Source organism: Adiantum capillus-veneris, chromosome 28 (assembly GCF_014529385.1).
Source record: "Adiantum capillus-veneris isolate H3 chromosome 28, ASM1452938v2, whole genome shotgun sequence".
NCBI lineage: Eukaryota > Viridiplantae > Streptophyta > Polypodiopsida > Polypodiales > Pteridaceae > Adiantum > Adiantum capillus-veneris.
The window spans coordinates 69,647,676-69,670,474 of record NC_140958.1 but is presented as its reverse complement, the minus strand read 5'-3'; the positions used below and the strand labels follow the sequence as shown (position 1 = coordinate 69,670,474).

The window sequence follows — 22,799 nt, the reverse complement described above, 5'->3', positions numbered from 1 at the left end:
GCTCACCTAGTCGCCACCAAAGAAGAAGAAGTGAACATTCAAAAATTCTTTATGTTTTTTACGTCCATCTTTTTCCATCTCTACCAAAAACAAAAGAAAGTTCAGTGCAAGTATTATCTACAATTTTCAAAGCAAAGCCCAATTGTCTACAGATGATCTTCACATAGTTTTTACTAGCTAGAAAATATCATTAACTACATGTTGCACACCAACGTGCCCTTCTTGAGGCCCTCATGGTGATTGACACATTGATTAAAAACATTTCATGTCTTTAAGCCTTTATAATTCATGGAAAAAGTAATTTGGTTTTTTCAATGGAATTTACAAATAGAGTGATTAACACTATCAATTTGATGGCTTTGTCGAAATAGGGAGATCACTGATGTTAGGCTAAAACCTTCTCGGTGTGATGGGCCTCCTCCAGAGAGACGTATACATATCGTATGTTTTTGTCCACAATGGGATTTTACTCTTGTATCATGTGGTTGTTTTGTTCGATACGTTAAGTTACTACTACTACTGGCTCTACCCACACTTATAAAGGCGAATCTTAGAAGATGCGATCTCTACTCTTTCTCGTACATTGCATTCCCACGCACTCTCCTGAGACACTTGTTCTTGCACACTCACCCCTTTCGCCATTGCCCCGTGTGCGGGTACAGCTCTTTCTTTTCCTTCCTTGGTTCAACTCCTAACCTTCATAGCTCATCACCACATTCTTCCACCACCCCCGAATCGCAAACAGATCCTCCTACCTGACCTGCAGACAAACGAATGAGAGAGATAGAGAGAGAGAGACGCAAAGAGAGAGGGAGAGAGACCACATCTCGGACGGATTTGATCATGCAGACAAGCAAACGAGAGAACGTGTGTGTGTGTGTGTGTGTGTGTGTGTGAGAGAGAGAGAGAGAGAGAGAGAGAGAGAGAGCCACCCTAGTTTCTTCTGGCAGCCTGATCTACAACCCCATGCTTCTTGCTTCTGCTCACGAGATCTCTCTCTCTCTCTCTCTCTCTGCTAGCGTCTACCTTCACGAACATAGTTGGTAGCCACCATCCTTCCCTTTTCCTCTCTTGAACTGTGTTTGCCAAAAGGCTCGATCGCCCTCACTGCCCCAACTCATGATAGATGTCACGATGCTTGCTCTCTCTCTCTCTCTCTCTTCCGCATCTACTTTTAGTGCCTTCACTAATACATCTGGCATCTCTCCCTTCTCTCTCTGTCTCTCTCCTCCAGGTGCCCCCTCTACAAAATATCTCTCTCCCTTCCCATGCTCAGATTCCCAACATAAATTTCAAAAATGCCTTTTAAATTTTCCAAAATTCCCAAAATACCCTTGTTATCAGATTAATTTTCTCCACATAAAAAATAGCTTTTCGTAAGAAGACTAATTGTCTATCAATACAAGATGCGAAATCTAGGCTTAGCTGTTTTTGCGAGGTAATTTGCAACAAATTACATGCCAAGCTCGCAAAAACAGATCTAATTTGCAACAAATTACATGCTAAAGGTGCAAAAACGGATCTCAATTGTCAAAAAGGAATAAAGATTGGAAATTCCCAAAATACCCCTCACATTTCAAAAATTCCCAAAATATCTCTGATATTTTGTCAAAAATTCCCAAAATGCCCTTCAAATTTTCCAAAATTCCCAAAACACCAGAGTAAACATCTCAACAGACTAAAAACCTGTTTACTCTCGAAAGATTAAAAACCTTTCATTCAAGCTCATATGAGCATTTTTTTAAAAAGCTTTTTGTTAAAAATGCAAAGTGTTCGCTTTCCTTTTCCTTTTCTGCTAAGGCCAAGGGATCTTTGTAGATTCCCCCTAATGAGACACTTTGGCAAACCTATTTAGGTTTCAATTCTTTTGCTCTTTTCTTCCCCCAAAAAGAAGGTTAAAATGACATGGGTTATCGTGTGAAAAAGATCCCATGAAGCCATACTTCTCTCATGATAGGAGTTCTTCCTTTGGTGGCTGAAACCCTACACAAAAAGGTGTTATCCTAGTGAGTATCTTGGAAAAGCGTTATTCACAAAGAGTCTAGTAGGTCGCATTTTTTTTGCATTAGTATCTTTCAAGATGCCCTGATTTGGAATGAAAAGGAAAAGGAAACCACGTGGCAGCTCAGGTGGTCGGACGTTCTTTTATTTTCTCTTTCTCTCTCTCTCTCTCTCTCTCTCTCTCTCTCTCTCTCTCTCTCTGGGCTTGGTTATGTAACCAAGTTACAAGCCCGTACGGCGTAGGCTCGAAATGCCCTTTTACAATACATGCGAATTGCTATTTCTATAGATAATTGCCAAACGTGTGGATAGTTGTAAGCAAACATCCAAACTAGATGGTAATGAAAATTTGAATGCAAAAAATGAAAGAATGCTAGGGTAAAGGGCCCAATAAGGAACCACCCCCCAAAAGGAAGATGGCTCCACCCCCAAAAGGGAGACAAAAAAAAGGAATATGCTTGGAATCTTGCTTAGGTGTCCACATCTGATTTGCTAAAAAGTGTACTACTATTGGGACTTGAGTGTCTCTGTATTCTAAAAAGCCCTCAGAATTACTCTTTTTCAAATAGAGTACTGAAGCAAAATCAAAAAAATATCAATCTTGATATCATCTAATGCGTCTTTTCATGAGGAATTGAAGGCACTCTTCAAATTTCAAATATGGCCGGATATGGAAAATCCCCCCCAAAAATACTATTTTTTTCTTACATGTTCTCATATTGGCCCCTTTACCCTACATGATCATCGAGCTTTTTTCAAGTCCTTGTCTACATGACATCTCATCCTTTCGACCTTCAACATGCACCTCTTATAGGAAAATTTGCCAGCTTTACGTACGACACTAAGTGAAAGATGTACATTTGTTTTTTGTTTTTTTTAGGGGGGGCTCAGCACTAAAGGGCACGGGAACAAAGAGATGGGATCTACGGCTGAGGGTGCACGCACGAATCTCAAGGAGATTTGAGGGCTCCAAAAAATGGGGCGTGGGGTGCTGCTCGCAGGATTTGAACCTCGGTGGGTGCTGGGCAAGGCGCATGGCTTATCCAACCCCCCGTGCGCATATGTTGACCATGGTGGGCAACAAACGCATGATAAGTCAACGTGGACAGGTGTACCCATGTCCAAGTTTACTTTTTGACGTCCTAGTTTACTTCTGGTGCATCCTACAGTCCTGCGCGCCTCTACTTTTGTGCCCGGGCTTCTCAACCGTAGATCCCACATGTGGGGCTTCATTTAATGCCCCGTGCCCTTTAGTGTTGAGGGGGGGACCCCTTGGCAACCAAATGCCCTAACCACTTCTCCCATGTGTACTTCTTGAAAATAATGTCAATCCCCATGGTTTTGTAAATGTGCTTAGGTGCCATTCGTAAATTTAGAGCTCCATATCCATGACCCCAATTTCACACGCTACCGCCAAATGAACCCCTACCCTTGATCCCCTTTCACCCTGTCCGTGTCACTTAGAGAGGAGGCTAGGTTCCTCGCCATCGAGTACAAGAGCGAAACTATTATTGGAGAGAGAGAGAGAGAGAGAGAGAGAGAGAGAGAGAGAGAGAGAGATGCACACTTGAGTCTTAATCTCTTGTTGGCACTGCCTGCTTGCAGGTAGTGATAGTGGTGCCTACCAAATTGTGTACACCTTTTTTAGGCATTCTTTTAGGCTTTTTAGGCTTACTACTAAAAATAGCATATCTTTCTCTCTATCTCTCTCTCTCATCCACATTGCCAAGCAGTCGAGATCGCACTCTCTCTCTCTCTCTCTCTCTAACAATAGGCAATGCCACCGTCTACGCGTTAGTGTCGGCTTGTTTATAGTAATCAGGTTAAAGGCCAATAGAGATATCACCACGATGTTTTTTTAGAAGGCAACGTTGACTTTTCTCATTGTTGGGAGATGCTAGTCCATTCTCTCTTGCTTTCATTCAAAAAGGTCATATGTTGCGTAGCATTATAAGTTCATATAGACTAACTTAATGTACCTTTGCCATATGCAATAATCCATTTGCATTATTATCTCCCGAGTTGCCAATCAATCTAGACTGCTAATTGCAATGACTTAATGTTATCATCAATTTTCTTAATACTCGACTTGTAATTATAGAGTTGAAACATGTACATGATGTCCAAAACCATGCTTGAGATAGGCGTGGAGTGGCGGAGTTCCACTTCCAAATTACCTTCCCCTAAGTGCCCCTTTCGACATTTCTGTTGAAATATACACATGACATTGAACACACTTATCCATACATAAGGTTTACAAACACAAGCTATTAACTGCTTCATTAAATGTACAATAATGGGCAAGATTAGCCATGTCCAATTGTTATGAATGAGATCTTTTGATCAGAGCGAGGAGTATAAATCATAACATATAGATGTTGGAATTAGCATTAGATCAATGGACAATCAAGACTTATAGTAATGAGAACGGATTATTGCATTTATGATGGCAGTGATAATGAGATGACTATATATGCTCTCATAATGCATGTGTAGAATTTGCCTTTTTTACATGCATTGAAGAGACAATGAAGAAAAATTAGGAAGGGGCAACTTCAAACTAGGGATGCCCTGTGAACTGGGAAAACTACCTAATCTCTTTGTCACGACATAATTCTTGGGTAAGAACAAACTTTCCTCCTACTTATTAAAGCTTTTTTCTATTGTACAATTCCACACGTTTCCTTTTCAAAATAATAAAATAAAAATAAAGAGCAACTTGTAAAATTGTGTTGATAAAATCTAAATTCTTTACTGAGCATGTAAAATCTCCAAAAAGCAACATAATCAAGCCTTTTGATAGATTTTACCATGAGATTCTATTCTCTGCATAAAATTGTTCTTCTGCTAAGAAATAACAGATACATGAGCTTATGATAGAGTTGGTCCAGCTTGGCAATCCTCTTCATTAACAAAACAGGTACTACCAAAATTTTGCATAATTGATCTTAAACTTGTTTGATTTATACAAGAAATTAAAACCTCTTGCATCAAGGACACTCTGCTATCCCTTTTAAGGTTAGCATGTGCAAACCCTCAACTGTGACCATATGTCATTATCAAAGATGATGGCAACTAAAGCTCCATTGGCATGTCTTTATTGTACGCTGCAGATCAAATTCGATCTTGCAAAACATCTCAATTGGATTATCAGGAAGGTAACTGGGTACACTTGCATCAAAATCCCTTGTGTTAAAATGGACTGCTGCTCATTGATCCTGTACACCTATAATTCGCATACTCCTCCCGAATATGAATGGTGCTCTTAAACTCTCTTCATTATCTGGTGGACCCTTGCCCCTTTGTGGCACAAAGGGTAAAAGAAGGTGACAGTGCTAGGCTGCTAGGCAAGGCCTTCCCTACTATGTACAAGGCTAGGATACACAAGGAAATGGTGAGGCTAAACTTCTTTCCTTTAGGTCATCTAGTTACACATGTATGGTATGCACCTGCCTAGTGGACAGTTTCCGGGAAGAGGCACATCAGCTATTTGGTTCATACAAAGCCTGAATCCCTCCCATAACACATTGAAACCTGCATCCGTCTATGTTCATTGATTTCCTCTTTACAGTTCTGCTTCATCCGACCAAGAAGGTATCCTTGCCAGCATATACAATCACGCACGTTCTTTTAGAGCCTCCAGCATCTCAACTTGCCATGGCCGCAGCAAGGACTCCACAGTGAGGCGACGGAAAGAACTGAGCATGGATATAAAGAACCGAAGGCTCTCTATCTTATATTCTTCCAAGGGATTCAGATTCCCAAAGCTTCGGACATTAACCTGGACAGCCCAATAGAAGCGCAATTTGTGATCTCTCTCTCTCTCTCTCTGTCTCTCTCTCTGCAACATAAGCAAATTACAAAGCCCAGAGGCATCGCATAAGCCCGTAGGCAAAAGCCGGAACTGCAGTGAACAAACCCTGATAATAACGAACCGTAAGGGAACATCACTAGTGATACAGAGTTATAAAAGATGGGTAATACATCTGAGGCTAGAGACGACGACTTTACAATAGAGATTAAGCAGAAACACGCCACCCCGAGGGTGACTAGATTCCTTAATTTTCTGACAAGCAGAAAACTTCACCTAAGAGGAATCTCCAATATCAGACTCCAAAATTCCATGGCAAAAGGCGGACACAAGCAAAAGAGGCATCACCACTCCACATCCACTCTGCATCAAAATTCGGGGGGAAGGGGGGGAGGGGGGGGGGGGGCTTCTCACCATCCCTTGCAGTAATCAAGAGGGCTATGACGCTCTTCAACCTGCAGAAATCAGCGTAAAGGGTCCAAAGGCTTAAGTCCATCCTATCCAATACAAGAAAACAAACACCAAAAACAAGCAGCAGACAAACACGTATACACACCCACCCACCCACCCACCCACCCACCCGTCTCCATAGGCATCTAAGCAGACTCATGCAAACAAGCAGGCAAACCAAAAGCATGCAAAGAAGACAATAGAAAAAACCACATGCAACCAAACAAGCGCCTTCCTTTCCCCCTTGCTTGCAAGTACACTCTCGAGGATGACCGGATACAAATTGGAGACCACTTGCAGACAGGTGGCTTGTAATGAGCACAATAGCAGAGGATCAGGAGTAGCAGGAGTGTTATTTAGCGAGGAGTTACACCCTATCATCCAGGTGGTCCGCATAGATGCTATGTTGGTTAGAGTTACCTTATTAACTTTCCTCCTAGCACATCAATTATGCTTCGCCTAAGGGGCAATCACCATACATGCTAGTAGATGAGGACGATGCCATCCTACTCGGGAACTTCAATGCTAGGACCGCAACATGTCAATAGGCATCCATCTTTGACACTTCTGAGGAGATGTTGAGAGAGCTAGACTCCAAAGAGATGGAGCTCTCCAGGACCTCAGATGATGCTGAGGAGTTTATAAAATATGGGAGATACTTGATTCAGATGGGCACAACACATGGATTGGCCATTTTGAATGGCCTTCATAGATTTGCTTCCCTCATTGGAGGAGTTGAAGTATCCCATTGGCTGCGAAGAGTATGTAGCAGCTCAGTCCAAATGGCTGTCAAAGTGGTGGATGTAGGAGAAGACAGTGAGCACAAAGAGCCTTCCAAATGGTCCAGATAGTGATGTTGCAGATCGTAGTAAAAATTGTATCCCACGGGTAAAGATCCAACTCATGACAACGAATTGCCTTCCGCACCATGAACCTATCATGCATGCCCACTCTAATCAATAGACAATAAACTGCCCTCCACATTGGCTGTGCATATGGATAAACCAGGAAACAGTGCCTCAAAGACTCGGGCTCTAGAATACATCTCTAACGGCGGCAAGGGAGAAGGGAAAGACGGCCTTTTACAGAGATGGTCGGGTGGTGATTTTAGAGCGGCACTCTACATGACGGTGTGAGACCTATGGGACCACACTGAAGATGGCTACTTGGAGTTGTAATGGATCTATGAGGTTGGACGTTGGTGCCTTTGAGGACAGTTTCAGAGAGAGGGACATTGTTTTCTTCTCAAAGACTCATCAGGCCCCTGGACAGCTTATGCCACATGTGGTGGGATACAGATGGGAGACAACCCACAAGACAGTCGCGAGATCTGAGCATGGGAGTAGAGGTTCAGGAGGAGCAGCAGTGCTATTTAGGGAGGAGTTACATCCACTACTACATATTGTACGGAGAGATGATCATGCTAGATACATGTGGGTGAGGCTAAGAGCTAACACAGGCCGATTTCTATACATTTCCATATGTTACTTCCCCCCCCCCCCCCCTACGTCAATATATGCTGCACCCAGAGGACAGTCGCCTTTCTCTTTACTAAATGATGATATATGGGAGTTTTTTAGGGATGGTGATATCATCCTCCTAGGGAACTTCAATGCCCGAACGGGTAACTCTCAGACAGTCTTCTACGACACTTCAGATGAGATGTGTCACGAGGACGTGGCAGTTATTAACCATGTCACAGAGATGTGGCAACTGCTAACCTTGGTTGTTGGTTTCTTTCCAATGGGGTTTATTTTATTTGTTTAGAGACCCTCTTTTTGAAGTAGCAAACCGTCGGACATTGTATGGCCAATGTGAACGGTAGATTCACCCGCAGACGGGAAGTGGTCGGCACTGGAATTCGTATGGTAAGAGGATGTCTAGGCTCAGAGCAAGATCATATAGGTCCCCTCGTCGCACTTAGCAAGTTGGTGGATACTAGGAAGTGAACTCAATCAAAGCGTAAAGTCAAGGTGGGACTACCAACAAAAAGTATCCGACAGTTGGGCCACATTGCACTTTTGGATGCGGTCCCAATGAGGATAGATGGTCAGAAGACCAGTGGGAGCCCAACGGAAGCATCTCCTAAAATTTAGGGAACTGCTATTTTGGGCCGTGAAATGTGTTCGCGTCATTACCTCCGGTATGACTAGGGGAACACTTTATAACTCTGCCGCGAAGTCAACTGACGCGTCAGTTGGGATATTTTTAAGCGGCGAACCCGAAACGGGAAAATGCTTGAAAATGCGCCAAGTGTCACTTTTTGGTGAACTTTCCTCTTGCAGAAAAATGGGCACTGATTTTTATGCTGGGAGAGGCTTCATTTGAAAAACTGTCACAGGTTAAGAGCTATGGAGTGCTTTCTTTCCCTCTCATGTACAGTGTGGTGCTAGGAGTGATGCCCTGCACACTACACACTGCTCTCTCTCTCCCCTACGTGCAGTTATGTGATGCCCCACAAGAGGACTACTCATTTGACTGATGTACAGTTGTGTGGGTTCATGCTTTTGTGCTGAGGCAAGAGCCTCCTTGAGCAGGAACAGGGGTAGCTAACTGCTGCTCCAAAGCAGGCACTGGTGAGGGTCATAACCTCACCGTACAGGTGCAAAATCAGCGCTGTGTATGCGCTGTAATTTGACTGTTTTTCAGCCATACGGACGCCAGGATCATTGGGAATCGTGCCCCACTGGCAAAGGACAGTTAGGGGACTGTTTGGGGCTGAAAACAGGGCAAAAACCAGTAAATACAGCGTGCTGAATTTACTGTTTTTGGACAGGAATCAGAGGGTATACGTCAGTGCAAGCGAGTTCCAGCAGGGGAATGGGTTTCGCGCAAGTTTTGGGGCTGTTATGCTGCCGAAATTTGGCCAAATCAAATGGTATCTAGGTGGATACACGTGAAGGATTCCCAGGACCTTACCTTGTAATTTACCCTCCTAAAGAATAAAGAAATACCGAAAGGGGCGCCAATTTTGGGGCCTACGGGTTGTCGGCGTCTGCTCGGAGCATTCTAGCTTCCGAGCCGTGTGTGTGTTTAAGTGTTAACTCCCGTCGCAGGTTCTCTTTGCAAAGTGCTCTGTGTGTGTGTATAAAGTAAAGAATTTCGGGTGAAAGCCAACGCCTACCGCCCTACGGGCCGGTTTCAAGATGCTTAGACAGCTGGATGTGGGTGACTTGGGGCTTGACAGATGCTCACATGATAGAGAGCAGACGGAGTATGGGAGATACCTCACCAAGATGACGACCACACATGGGGTAGCCATACTTGATGGCTTACAACGATTTCCTAGAGCAGCCGGTTTCACATGCTTACCACACAGACACGGGGCTAGTACACTGGACTATGTTATGGCACAGCCGAGCTTTATTCCTTGTATTCAGGATTTCATAGTGGGAGCCAGAATAGTGGGTGTAGCAGTGGATCATGCTCTTTTGACATTGCCCGTTTCATTTCACTATAGTACAATCCAGACATCAGGAGGCACGTCACATACCCGTTATACATTTACACTAGAGACTGACTCGGTTTATACAAAGGAGATCTATAGCCGTCTATACACAGCTAGTCCTGGTCTCTCAGTGGAGGAGTGCACCACTTTATTGACTGAGACACTGCATGGTGCAGCATCAGAGACATACCCACACACTCAGCCGGATCGGAGGCGACATTCAGGGACCATGCCCTAGAATAGTTGGTATGATGAGGAGTGCAGAGAGATAAGAGCCCAGCGCTAGAGAGATCTTCTTTTAGGAGTCATCACTTACAGACAGTCTCGGATTGCTTCCCGGTGCTTTGTGCGAGGGAAGAAACGAGCTTACTTGGCCCAAATGGAGCGAGACTTGTATCGGCTGTTCTTGAGTAGAGACACAGGAGAGGCATGGCAATTATTTCATGAGCACTCCCCTCCCCCAGTGATTACTTCTCTTGATGTGTGGGGCCAATATGCGACACCGTTATATACAGTTCCTTGATAGAAACCCCTTCCAGATCCTGCAGAGCCATGCCCACCTACTATCACCTTCTTTACCACTGAGATGGTAAAGAGAGCCATTGACAGGATGAGGACCAGCAGGGCATATGATCATGATGGTCTAGTAGCAAAGCACTTTATACATGCTAGAGATATGTTGGTAGAGGTTCTTGCAGTGTTGTTCAATCGTGCCATGTGTGAGGGGTTACCTGAGACTTGGAGGTTGTCTACTATTGTGCCTATCTTCAAGGCAGGTGATGCTACAGAGCCTAGGAATTACCGCACTATTATGGTTGGGCACACATTGGCACGGTTGTATGCATCCATTCTTGAGCAGTAGGTGAGTAATTGGGCAGAGGGTGAGGTTGTACGAGCAAATGGCCAAGCCGGTTTTAGGAGGGGTTTCTCCACTCTTGATGGGACATGTACGCACCCTGGAGGAGATATCGGATTTAGTTCACTCTACCTTTGGGGTGAAACAGGGTTGCCCATTGTCTCCTACTCTGTTTGGTATGTATGTTGATAAGGTGTCTGATTACATTGACAGAGAGGGTGATAGAGGTGCCCAGCTCGTAGGGACGTGGATCCCATTGTTCTTATATGCTCATGATATTGTGTTGATCTCTGACTCACCAGAGGGTATGCAGCGACAATTGGATGCATTACACAGTTTTGCAGAGGATAGGGGATTGTTTGTAAACCTTGGTAAAACCAAGTTATGGTGTTTAACACCGCACCACAGTGGATCAGGAGATCAGCACCGACTTTCACATATGGTAGATTGTAGAGTATACACATGCATACACTTACCTTGAGGTTGTCTTCACTGGGCCGAGGTTTTCTTTGGGGAGAGTAGCAGAGACTAGACTAAATAGAGCTTATGCGGCCTTGGAAAGCTTGGAGAGGATGTGTTCGTAGGATCAGTTCCAGGAACCTCGGACAAAGTTATGGCTCTTTGATACTTTAGTAGCCTCAGCTATGTTGTATGCGGTGCAGATATGGGGACCTTCTCTGGGCCAAGATGGTTGGAGACTGATCAGAGCCAAGGCCTCCATGCCCAACGCTATCATTCGAGCAATGCTAGCTGCCCCTCCTATGAAGATTGAGGCGCTTACCAGATCAGTCTCCTTTGTGCACAGCTTGTAGGATACTACTAGAGGCAGATATGCTAGACTGGCCCTTGAGTCTTCCAGACAGTTAGCTCTTCAAGGGGACACTTCATGCTGGTATGCACACATTACAGCATGGTTTCAGATGCATGGCTTTACCATGGACAAGCTGCCCCCTTTCCAGTACTCTCTTCAGACACCCTTGATGTCTCTTACACGGGTGGAGATTACTAGACTCATTCGTCGGGACCTGATCCAGCTAGATACCAGGAGAACATGGATAGAGCCGCCACAAGAGTTGGGCACGAAGATGGATTTCTATAGAGAGCATCTTCTCCACCTCACATGAGATGGGTTTGTGATTCGACCCAGCTACATGGATACACATGTCTCATGGTTTGCGGTGTGCCATTGGTCAGATACGCACATCCTCACATCAGCTGAAGATTGAGACTGGTAGATTCGGAGGGATAGTAGCAGACAACAGGATATGCCGCTTACGCCAGCTAGAACCAAAGACAGAGCTACATTACATATGTCATTACACAGTGTACTATGAGATTCAGGGCCGTTTCCACTGCTTATTCAGAGAGGGTTTCAGTCCTTTCTCTAGGGTCATGAGTTATGAGGATCACAGATGTCTTAGGCTATATCTACTTGAGTTACACAGATATAGAGACTTTATTGGAGAGAGCTAGAGAGAGACAGTCCCAGAGACAGATTTCTTTTCAATAGATATGGGACAGCCAGAGGAGCAGCCATCACTGAAGAGCTCGGCCCACACTCATTCGACCACTACCAGCACTCTCATCCACCGAGCACTGGAGCTACGGAGATCCAGACGGCCACCATTGAGGAGAGGGGCTACACAGCATCAACGGAGACTACATCAGAGGATTCGAGCCATACTCTCTCGACATCAAGAGTGCAGATGAGGATGGATTCTAGTAGTAATAGTATTTTTGTTCTAGTCTTTTTGTAGCGCGGATAGTTTGTCGTTCTCCCTATAGTGGGTGCTCCTCAGTGCAATGTGCGTGATAATCTCACTCAAAACAGACTGAAACAAAGGAACAAATAGACAACAAATCAGCTCACCGAGACACAACAATAGACCACAACATATGACTCGACTATCTCAAAGAACTGATACAGACTCTGGCGTGGCAGCACACAGTTCACAGGTACAATGGGGTGTCGAGGCTCAGATGTGCAGGGATGGTGAAGCAGTGTTGTGTGTATAGACTCACCGCTCTAGACATCAACGTTGGACCATATATCTCCAAGATAATCAGATGACCCAATAGCTGCTACTCATATGTACAATTATAAAGAGCCACCAACGACTCAGCAATGTCAGCCATCTAAATCTATCCCCAACTGAGTGGTAAGTGAGTGGTGGTGACCTGACCACGATGTCCACTAGACCACCGTCCGTATCCCCTTGCATGTGTCACTGCCCAGCCAAGAGAGTCCGTCCAGTCCAGTGTGAACCAACCTCGGCCAACTGTACTAACTGTGTCACAGAGCTATTTTGGGGGGTCATGGCATTGTATAGATCAGTATTAGGGCATGTACGCACTTCAGAGGGTCTTTCTACACCAGTTCACTCCACTATTGGGGTGAAGCAGGGCTGCTCGCTCTCTCCTACTCTATTTGGTATGTATGTGGATGAGGTTTTTGACTACATTGAGAGAGATGGGGATAGAGGTGCACCGCTGGCAGGGACATGGATCCCGCTATTGTTATACGCTGATGATATTGTGTTGATCTCCGACTCTCCGGAAGGGATGCAACGTCATTTGGATGCTTTGCATAGGTTTGCCCATGAAAGTGGCTTGTCTGTCAACCTTGGAAAAACCAAGGTCATGATATTTAATACCACCCCATAGTGGATCACGAGCTCAGCGCCCGCATTCACATTTGCCCAAGAGAAGGTGGAGTATACAGATGCTTACACTTACCTTGGAGTGGTTTTTAGTGGACCAGCATTCTTGTTAAGGAGAGCAGCAAAGACTAGATTGACCAAAGCCCATTCACCATTGGGTAGATTGGAGAGGATGTGTTCACAGGCTCAGTTTCAGGAGCCTCGGACGAAGCTCTGCCTCTTTGACACGCTAGTGGCTTCTGTATTGCTCTATGGAGCTGAGATATGGGGGCCTTCATTGGATCATCACGGGAGGACAGGTCGCACTGATGGATGGGGGGACATGGAGAAGCCCCTAGTCTCCATGATCTCACGGCTCAATAGAGCCAAGGCCTCAGTACCACGTGCCATTATCCGAGCAGAGCTAGCTGCCCCCCCACTAGTAGTTGAGGCGCTCACTAGATCTATCTCCTTCATACACCACATGTGGGAACTTCCCAGAGACGGACACACCCGCCTTGCATTTGAGTCCTCTCGAAAGTTAGCCATGCAGGGAGATACGGCATGTTGGTATGGGGAGATGACATCATGATTCTAGCCGCATGGGTTCAGTACAGACAGATTGCCCCCCTTCCAGTACTCACTAGACGCACCCTCCATGACTCTTACACAGTCCGAGATCACCAGGCTCATCCGCCAAGACTTGATTCAGCTAGACACTAGGAGGACATGGATACAGCCAACACAACAGTTGGGCACGATGATGGCTTTCTACAGAGAACATCTTCTCTAGCTTATAGCGGACGGTTTTGTGATGAGGCCCAGATACATGGACACCCACCTGTCTCACGGAATACGGTGCGCTATTGGCCAGATACACACATCGTCACACCAGCTGCGGATCGAGACTGGGAACAACGGAGTACCAGCAGAGGCGAGGACATGCCCCCTATGTGACATGGAGCCTGAGATAGAGTTACACTACACATGCCACTGCCCCGTCTACTACGAGATACGAGGCCGCTTCCACTGCTTGTTCAGAGAGGGCTTTGGACCACTCCTCAAAGTCATGAGGTACGAGGATCAAAGATTTCTTGGTTTGTTTCTGCTCGAGCTGCATAGACACAGAGAGAGCCTGCTGAGAGGAGAGGACAGCCAGTCTCAGAGATACATCACAGACTTCTTTAGAGCAAACACTGATGAGCGCGCGATGGTGTGTGCAAGTGATAGATCACGCGAAGATGTGCAGGCCTTGAGGCTTGAAGCGGAGGCACTGTGCTGCAGAAGGGAAGCGCTAGCTGAACGAAGAGGAAGAGAGAGAGAGAGCTCACGTTTTTGGGAAAAACTCAATAATTGAGTTTTGGGTTTTCCCACTTTTATTATAAGTGACCTTTAAAAAATGTGTCCAGGTTCATATGAACCTGGACAAAGTATAAAAATGTACAAAAAGGGGTTATTTAGGCCTTTAACCCAACAACCTCCCACTTAAAGGCATAAATGACGCCTTTAACTTAACCAACTCCCACCAGTTGTATGCAATGCTCATGTTGAGCCTTAGCAAGACTCTTGGTGAGAACATCTGCAGGGTTATCCTATGTATGGATCTTAGTCAAGCTGACTAGACCATCCTCCAATACCTGTCGTATGAAGTGGTACCGCATATCTATGTGTTTGGTAAGCGCATGAAACATGGCATTTTTGGCTAAATAGACAGCACTCTGGCTATCACAACCCAACACGGGTGTATGAGCAAGCATGCCAAGTTCTTTTGCAAGTCTGCCCAACCAAATGGCCTCTTTTGAAGCCTCTATGGCTGAAATATATTCAACCTCAGTAGTACTCAATGCCACAATTTTCTGTAACCTAGAACACCAAGAGACTGCACCACCAGCAATGGCAAATACATATCCACTGGTAGATTTCCTGGTATCCATGTCACCTGCCATGTCTGCATCACAATATCCCTGCAACTTTAAGTCACTTTTGCCATAACAGATACACTTTGATTGGGTACCTTTCAAATATCTCAGAATGCATTTGACAGCTTCCCAATGCGCTTTGCTAGGATTCGACATGTATCGACTAACAACTCCCACTACATAAGCAATGTCGGGACGAGTGGCAACCATAGCATACATAAGAGAACCACAAGCTGATGCATAAGGGATTCCCTTCATTGCTTTCAATGTTACCTCATCCTTTGGGCAATTTGCTTTGCTAAGCTTAGTGTATGGACGTAAAGGTACTCCAAGAGGCTTAGCATCAGCCATATTAAACCTATCAAGTACTTTTGCAATGTACCTTTCTTGAGATAAAAACAACAATTTCAGCTTTCTATCTCTTTTAATACGCATGCCCAAAATATGCTCTGCATCACACAAATCCTTCATAGAAAATGTTGAATTTAGCTTACGTTTTAGAGCATCGAGACTAGTCTTATGTTTCTCGGCAAGCAGCATGTCATCAACATAGAGAACAAGTATGATGGGACTACCATCTTCATCCCTTTTCGTATAAAAACAATGATCTGCATGGCTGCGTTTAAAGCCTTGAGACAGTATAAAAGTGTCAAACTTCTTATACCACTGCCGTGATGATTGTCTCAAACCATACAAAGCCCTTTCCAGTTTGCATACAAGTTCCTCACATGTAGGAACTACAAACCTTCAGGTTGTTTCATGTATATGTCCTCTTCAATGCCACCGTGCAAAAACGTTGTCTTTACATCCATTTGATTCAATTCCAAATCAAGCACCACAACGAGAGCAAAAAGGACACGTAAAGTTGTAAGCTTTACAACGGGAGAAAATATTTCTTGAAAATCAATTCCTTCTTTCTGTGCCTTTCTCCCTTTAGGCAATGGCACAAGATCCCAAGTATCATTTGCATACAAGGATTTCATTTCCTCTTGCATTGCAAGCTCCCACTTACTGCTTGACTCACATGTCTTTGCCTCTTTATACGTAAGAGGCTCTCTCTCATCTGTCAATATAACATGATGCAAAGAGGGCTCAAAACGCTGTATCAACCTTCTGACACGAGTAGACCTGCATACCCAATGATCTACATTCTCAGGCACAGATTCTACATCGGGAGGCAACTCTTTTTCAGCATGCTCATGCTGCTGAAAATCATTTTCAGCCATGACAGGTGGCTGTCCATCCTCATTTGGAGTATCTAAATCATGTCCTACCTCTTTTGGCTCAAGGTTAACCGGCTGATTATCAATTTCAACTTGCGGTAATGCATCTTGAGGCTCTTTTTCAACATCAATAGGTGGCAAGAGATGCTGAAATTTGACCGATTTCTTGTCAATTTCACAAGATGTAGCATTTTTCAGCAATTTAGCCTCATTGAACACTACATCTCGGCTGCGTACTACCCTCTTAAACTGAGGCAACCATATCCTGTAGCCCATTTCACCCTCTTTCCCATAACCTAGGAAGAGTCCTTGGATGGACTTGGCATCTAGCTTTGTCCTCAAGTCATTACGAACATGGGCAAAAGCCTCGCAGCCAAATACTCTCAAATGATCATAAGAGGCAGGTTTGCCAGACCAAACCTCCTCTGGAATGTCATTTTTCAGCGTACTATTAGGAGAGCGATTGCATACATGAACTGCAGTTTTCAAAGCCTCTCCCCAAAACCCATGAGGGAGATTAGCCATGGACAACATGCAACGCACTCTCTCACATAAAGTACGGTTATACCTCTCAACCACACCATTAGAAGATGGATTATAAGGGGCTGTCAAATCCCTTTTAATCCCATATTCTTTGCAATAACGCTGAAATTCAGCAGATGTGTACTCCCCCCCATTGTCAGATCTCAGACATTTAAGCTTACTACCCTTTTGCGTGCTCACAAAAGCATGAAACCTCTTGAATGCATTAAATGTCTCACTTTTATTCTTTAACAAATATGCCCATCCTTTCCTAGTGCAATCATCAATGAATGTAACAAAGTATAATGCACCACCAAAAGACTTAACAGGCATTGAACATACATCAGAGTGAATTAAATCAAGAGCATTGGCTTTGCGCGAGAAACCAGAATAATAAGAAGACTTCTTTTGTTTACCATACAAACAGTCATTACAAAAATCTAACTTGGTGTGCCCTTTACATCAACCCTCTTCAAAGAGGAGAGCACATCAAGTCCCTTCTGGCTCATATGGCCAAGTCTTTTGTGCCACAACTCCAAATGAGAAGCAACTTCAGCCATTGCACGAAACTTGCCAGGCAAAGCTTTGCCATGTAAATAGTACAATGTACCACTCTTGCATCTCTTGACAATGAGCATTGATCCCTTAAGCAACTTCCATGAACCCCCAACAAAAATGGTTGTATAACCCTGTGCATCCATCTGGCCAACAGACAATAGACTCTTCTTGATGCCTGGTACATACCTGACATCTTTAAGCATAAACTCTTGGCCATTGTTTAATGCCAAGTGCACAGTGCCCATTCCTTCAATGTCACAAGCATGGTTATCCCCAAGGTAAACCTTGCTATACTTGCCTCCATGATAAGAAGCAAAACACTCCACAAATGGAGTCACATGAAATGAGGCACCCGAGTCTACTATCCAAGACTGTATAAGGCCATCATTTGCACTTAGCAATGCATCGATGACATCTCTACGTGAGATAAGCATATCTTCTGCATTTGCTACAACAAAATCTGAGGGGCATGAAGCTGCAACCAAGATCTCTTCACTGTCGGATAACTCTGTGATAACCACACTAGAGGATACATTGACAGTCTCCGAATCCTTGGAGGAGGTACTTGCTGATTTTTCCCCTTTCTTATCCTCTGTCTTCTTCTTCTCCTGTGATTCCTTCTTTCTTTCCTGCTCTTTCTTGAAATACCTGCAATCTGGCTTCTTATGGCCTTTTCTGCCACACTGATAACAAGTCACATCCTTATCCCTAGACTTGCTTTTGCTCCTGTTTTGAGTCTTGGTACCTGTATTTTGCTTTTGACTTCTGCCTCTCGCATTGTAAGCAGAACTACCACCTTCCCCACCACTAGACTTGCGTCTAATTTCCTCATTTAAGATGGAGCCTCGCACTCCATCATATGTGAGGTTGGGGCTATTACTCAAAGAAACCACAAGTGTTTCCCAAGAGTCTGGCAAAGTCATCAACAAAAATATGGGTTTCAACTTGTCATCAAAAGGTTGAAGCTTAGTATCCTGTAGCTGACTCATAACACTGGTAAAAGCATTTAAGTGCTCAGAAGCCGACTTGGCTTCGTCAAGCATCATGTTCACCAGTTTGCGCATCAAATGCACCTGATTCACAGGGGTGGCATTCTCATAAGTGCCTTCAACTTATGCCAAATTCCATGTGCATTGTCCAAGCCCTTTATGTCCACCAGAATGTCATCGGTCACACAGCCATTTTGATGTAGGCCTTTGCCCTCTTGTTGAGCTTGGCCCAATCCTCATCCGGCATATCCACAGGCTTTACGGCAAAAAGGGCGTCCTCACAATCCTTGGGGAACAAAATCCCCTGCATCCTGTCCTGCCATAGGTCGAAACCTGTTCCGTCAAATCACTTGATTTCCATCAAGCTCTTGGCATCAGACGACGAGGAAGTAGAGGCCATTTGCACGGATAAAAATGCAGCACAAAGTGTCTACACAAAATCTGAAAATTTCCAATGATCACAATGTACCGCACGTTGCATACAATGTGCTGAAAATTTCAACAACTAACAAGTATCCCAATGCATACTTGCATAAACCCACAAAAAGCGTACATAAACCTCAATTTGTGTACATAAAAACAGTCCAATTCTGAATTTTCTGCAAATTTACTGTTTTGGCGCATCAATTTGCATCAAATGGACCTATTTTGAGTGGGAAAAGCAAGGGGCATTCACGGGAATCGATTTAGAACACCTGCATTTTGCTGTTTTGACCTGTAATTTTTTGGTTTTTACCTGCTTTGACCTAATTTCAGCCTGTTTTAGGCTGTTTTGGGAACCCTAATCACCCTAGGTGACACCGGAAGCAAGGGGCTTCGCGATGAAAGCGGAAATTTGACGCGAGAGAAGTCTTTTGCCTGCTGTCCAGCCACCTGCGCAAAGCTTCTGAAACCCTAATTTGGCTCTGATACCAGTTGATGAGCGCGCGACGGTGTGTGCAAGTGATAGAGCACGCGAAGATGTGCAAGCCTTGAGGCTTGAAATGGAGACATTGTGCTGCAGAAGGGAAGCGCTAGCAGAACGAAGAGGGAGAGAGAGAGAGAGAGAGAGCTCACGTTTTTTGGAAAAACTCAATAATTGAGTTTTGGGTTTTCCCACTTTTATTATAAGTGACCTTTAAAAAATGTGTCCAGGTTCATATTGAACCTGGACAAAGTATAAAAATGTACAAAAAGGGGTTATTTAGGCCTTAACCCAACAGACACTGGACACCTGGAGGAGCTACTACCACAGCAGATCTTGTTGTCTCACACCAAAGGCACACTTATCAACCGAGCGACTGAATTGGGGAGATCCAAACACCTACGAATGGGGAAGACTACACAGCATCGACGGAGGCTACATCAAAGGATCCGGATCACTTTGGCTCGACGTGCACAATGCCCGGTCAGACTGCTCACCATGGAAGAGATTGATGAGATCCGCCAGCGACCAATGTTGGATCTCTTGTGACTTGTGGTTTAGCTATCTTGGCTAGCTGCTTATTTCACACCTACAAGCTTAGGATTTCATAGTATTGATATCTCATCCTTTTGTCATTTCATTTCATTTCATTTTGCTACTCTGACTTTGTATCAGATCCACCACATTGTAACGCTCTGATCTCAAAGGTCATGTTGGCCTTTTGAAGACGTTAATATAACATTTCATCTCTCTCTCTCTCTCTCTCTCTCTCTCTCTCTCTCTCTCTCTCTCTCTCTCTCTCTCTCTCTCTCTCTCTCTCTCTCTCTCTCTCTCTCTCTAATTATATTGACAGAGGAGGAGATAGAGGTGCTCAGCTTGCAGTGACATGGATCCCTCTTTTATTGTATGCTGACGATGTCGTGTTGATATCAGACTCACCAGAGGGTATGTAGAGACATTTGGACGCATTGCATAGTTTTGCAGGGGATAGTGGATTGTCTATCAACCTTGGTAAAACCAAGATAATGGTATTTAATACCACGCCAAGTGGGTCAGGAGATCAGCACCTACATTCACATATGGTCAGGACAATATGGAGTACACTGATGCATACACATATCTTGGGGTGGTCTTTAGTGGACCGAGGTTCACACTGAAAGTGGCAGCAGACACTAGATTGACTCGTGCCTATGCAGCCCTAGGGGGTTTAGAGAGGATTTGTTTGCAGGTTCAGTTCCAGGAACCTCGAACGAAGCTCTGGCTCTTCGACACTTTGGTCGCTTCAGCTATGCACTACGGGGTTTAGGTTTAAGGACCATTTGTTGACAGTGCTGGATGGAGTAATATGGAGAGGCCCTTGGTATCTATGATCTCTAGGCTGATTAGAGCCAAGACCTCAGTTCCACATGACATCATACGAGCGGAGCTGGCTGCCCCACCTATGGAGATTGAAGCACTTACTAGATCAGTATCATTTGTACACAGCTTATGGGACACAACCAGGGACAGATATGCTAGGCTTGCTCTTGAGTCATCCAGACAGCTGGCATTACAAGGAGATACATCATGCTGGTATGGACAGATGAGCTCATGGTTTCACAGGCATGGTTTCAGTATGGACAGGCTGGCCCCCTTTCCAGTATTCTCCTGATGCACACTCTTTGGCTCTTACACAATGGAGATTACTAGACTCATTCGGCAGGATCTTATCCAGCTTAATACCAGGAGGACATGGATAGAGCCATCACGGGAATTGGGTACGAAGAGGGCTTTCTATAGAGAGCATCTTCTCCAACTCACGACAAACGGATTTGTCACATGGCCCAGCTACATGGGCAGACATCTATCTCATGGGTTACGATGTGCCATAGGCCAGATACGCACATCTTCACACCAGCTTGGGATTGAGACAGGTAGATTCAGAGGCATACCAACGGACAGGAGGATATGTCAGTTATGCCATGCAGAGCCAGAGACAGAGTTTCACTTCATACGTCATCGCGCAGTCTACTATGAGATTCGGGGACGCTTTCACTGTTTATCCAGAGATGGTTTTGACTCGTTAGATAGAGTCATGAAATATCAGGATCAGAGATGTCTCGGATTATTTCTACTTGAGATACACACCAGTGGTACTCTCATTGACCGAGCTATAGAGTTGGGGAGATCGAGACGACCATGATTGAGGAGGGGAGCCGCGCAACACCGACGGAGATTGCGGTAGAGGATTCAGAGGATTCTAGCACAACACCCAAAGTGTCGATCAGGATAGGCTTCATGCTACTGCTATATTGTATCATGGTGATACTTATCCCCACTTTGTACCTTTGTGGCATGATACCATTGCTCAGCTTACAAGCCACCCATAGGAGTCGGTAGCACTCCTATCTCAGTTTCTAGTTTCTATTTTTCTTTGTTTGTACCCAGACTTGGTACTAGACTAATCAGTTTAGTCTCATAGGTCATTTTGGCCTTTTATAGACGTTAATATATCAATTCATTTCATTTCTCTCTCTCTCTCTCTCTCTCTCTCTCTCTCTCTCTCTCTCTCTCTCTCTCTCTCTCTCTCTCTCTCTCTCTCTCTCTCTCTCTCTCTCTCGCAGGAGACTGGAGAGGATGTGTTCACACGTTCAGTTTCAGGAGCCTCAGACGAAGCTCTGGCTCTTTGACACTCTGGTGGCTTCTGCATTGCTCTATGGAGCTGAGATATGGGGGCCTTCATTGGATTATCACGGGAGAACAGGTCGCACTCATGGATGGGGGACATGGAGAAGCGATTGATCTCTATGATCTCGCAGCTCATTAGAGCCAAGGCTTCAGTACCACGTGCCATTATCCAAGCAGAGCTAGCTGCCCCCCCACTAGTAGTTGAGGCGCTCACCAGATCTGTTTCCTTCATACACCGCTTGTGGGAACTTTCCAGAGACAAATACGCCCACCTTGCACATGAGTCCTCTCGACAGTTAGCCAGGCAGGGAGACACACCATGTTGGTATGGGGAGATGACGTCATGGTTCCAGGCACATGGGTTCAGTATAGACAGATTGCCCCCCTTCAAGTACTCACTAGATGCACCCTCTCCGGCTCTTACATAGTCTGAGACCATCAGGCTCATCCGCCAAGACCTGACTCAGCTAGACACCAGGAAGACATGGGTACATCCAGCACAGGAGCTGGGCACGAAGATGGCTTTCTATAGAGAGCATCTTCTCCAGCTTACGGCGGACGGTTTTGTGACGAGGCCCAGATACATGGACACTTGTCTCATGGGATACAGTGTGCTATTGGCCAGATACGCACATCTTCACCAGCTGCAGATCGAGATTGGGAGATACAACGGAGTGCCAGCAGAGGCCAGGACATGCACCCTGTGTGACATGGAGCTTGAGACAGAGTTACACTACACATGCCACTGCCCCATCTAGTACGAGATACGAGGCCGCTTCCACTCCTTGTTCAGAGAGGGCTTTGGACCACTC

The 22,799-nt window shown here is 44.9% G+C and overlaps 1 protein-coding gene across 1 annotated transcript in view; it reads right to left on the bottom strand.

The window, feature by feature from the left end:
• Positions 1-4,922: 4,922 nt before the first annotated feature.
• Positions 4,923-22,799, bottom strand: part of LOC147420630 (protein translocase subunit SECA2, chloroplastic-like) — a 130,541-nt gene continuing 112,664 nt past the window's right edge. Inside the window, exon 34 of the mRNA XM_086505100.1 lies at positions 4,923-5,782. Within this exon, the coding sequence (XP_086361226.1) occupies positions 5,618-5,782 (165 nt within the window). The 3' untranslated portion in view covers positions 4,923-5,617. The remainder of the gene's footprint in view (positions 5,783-22,799) is intronic.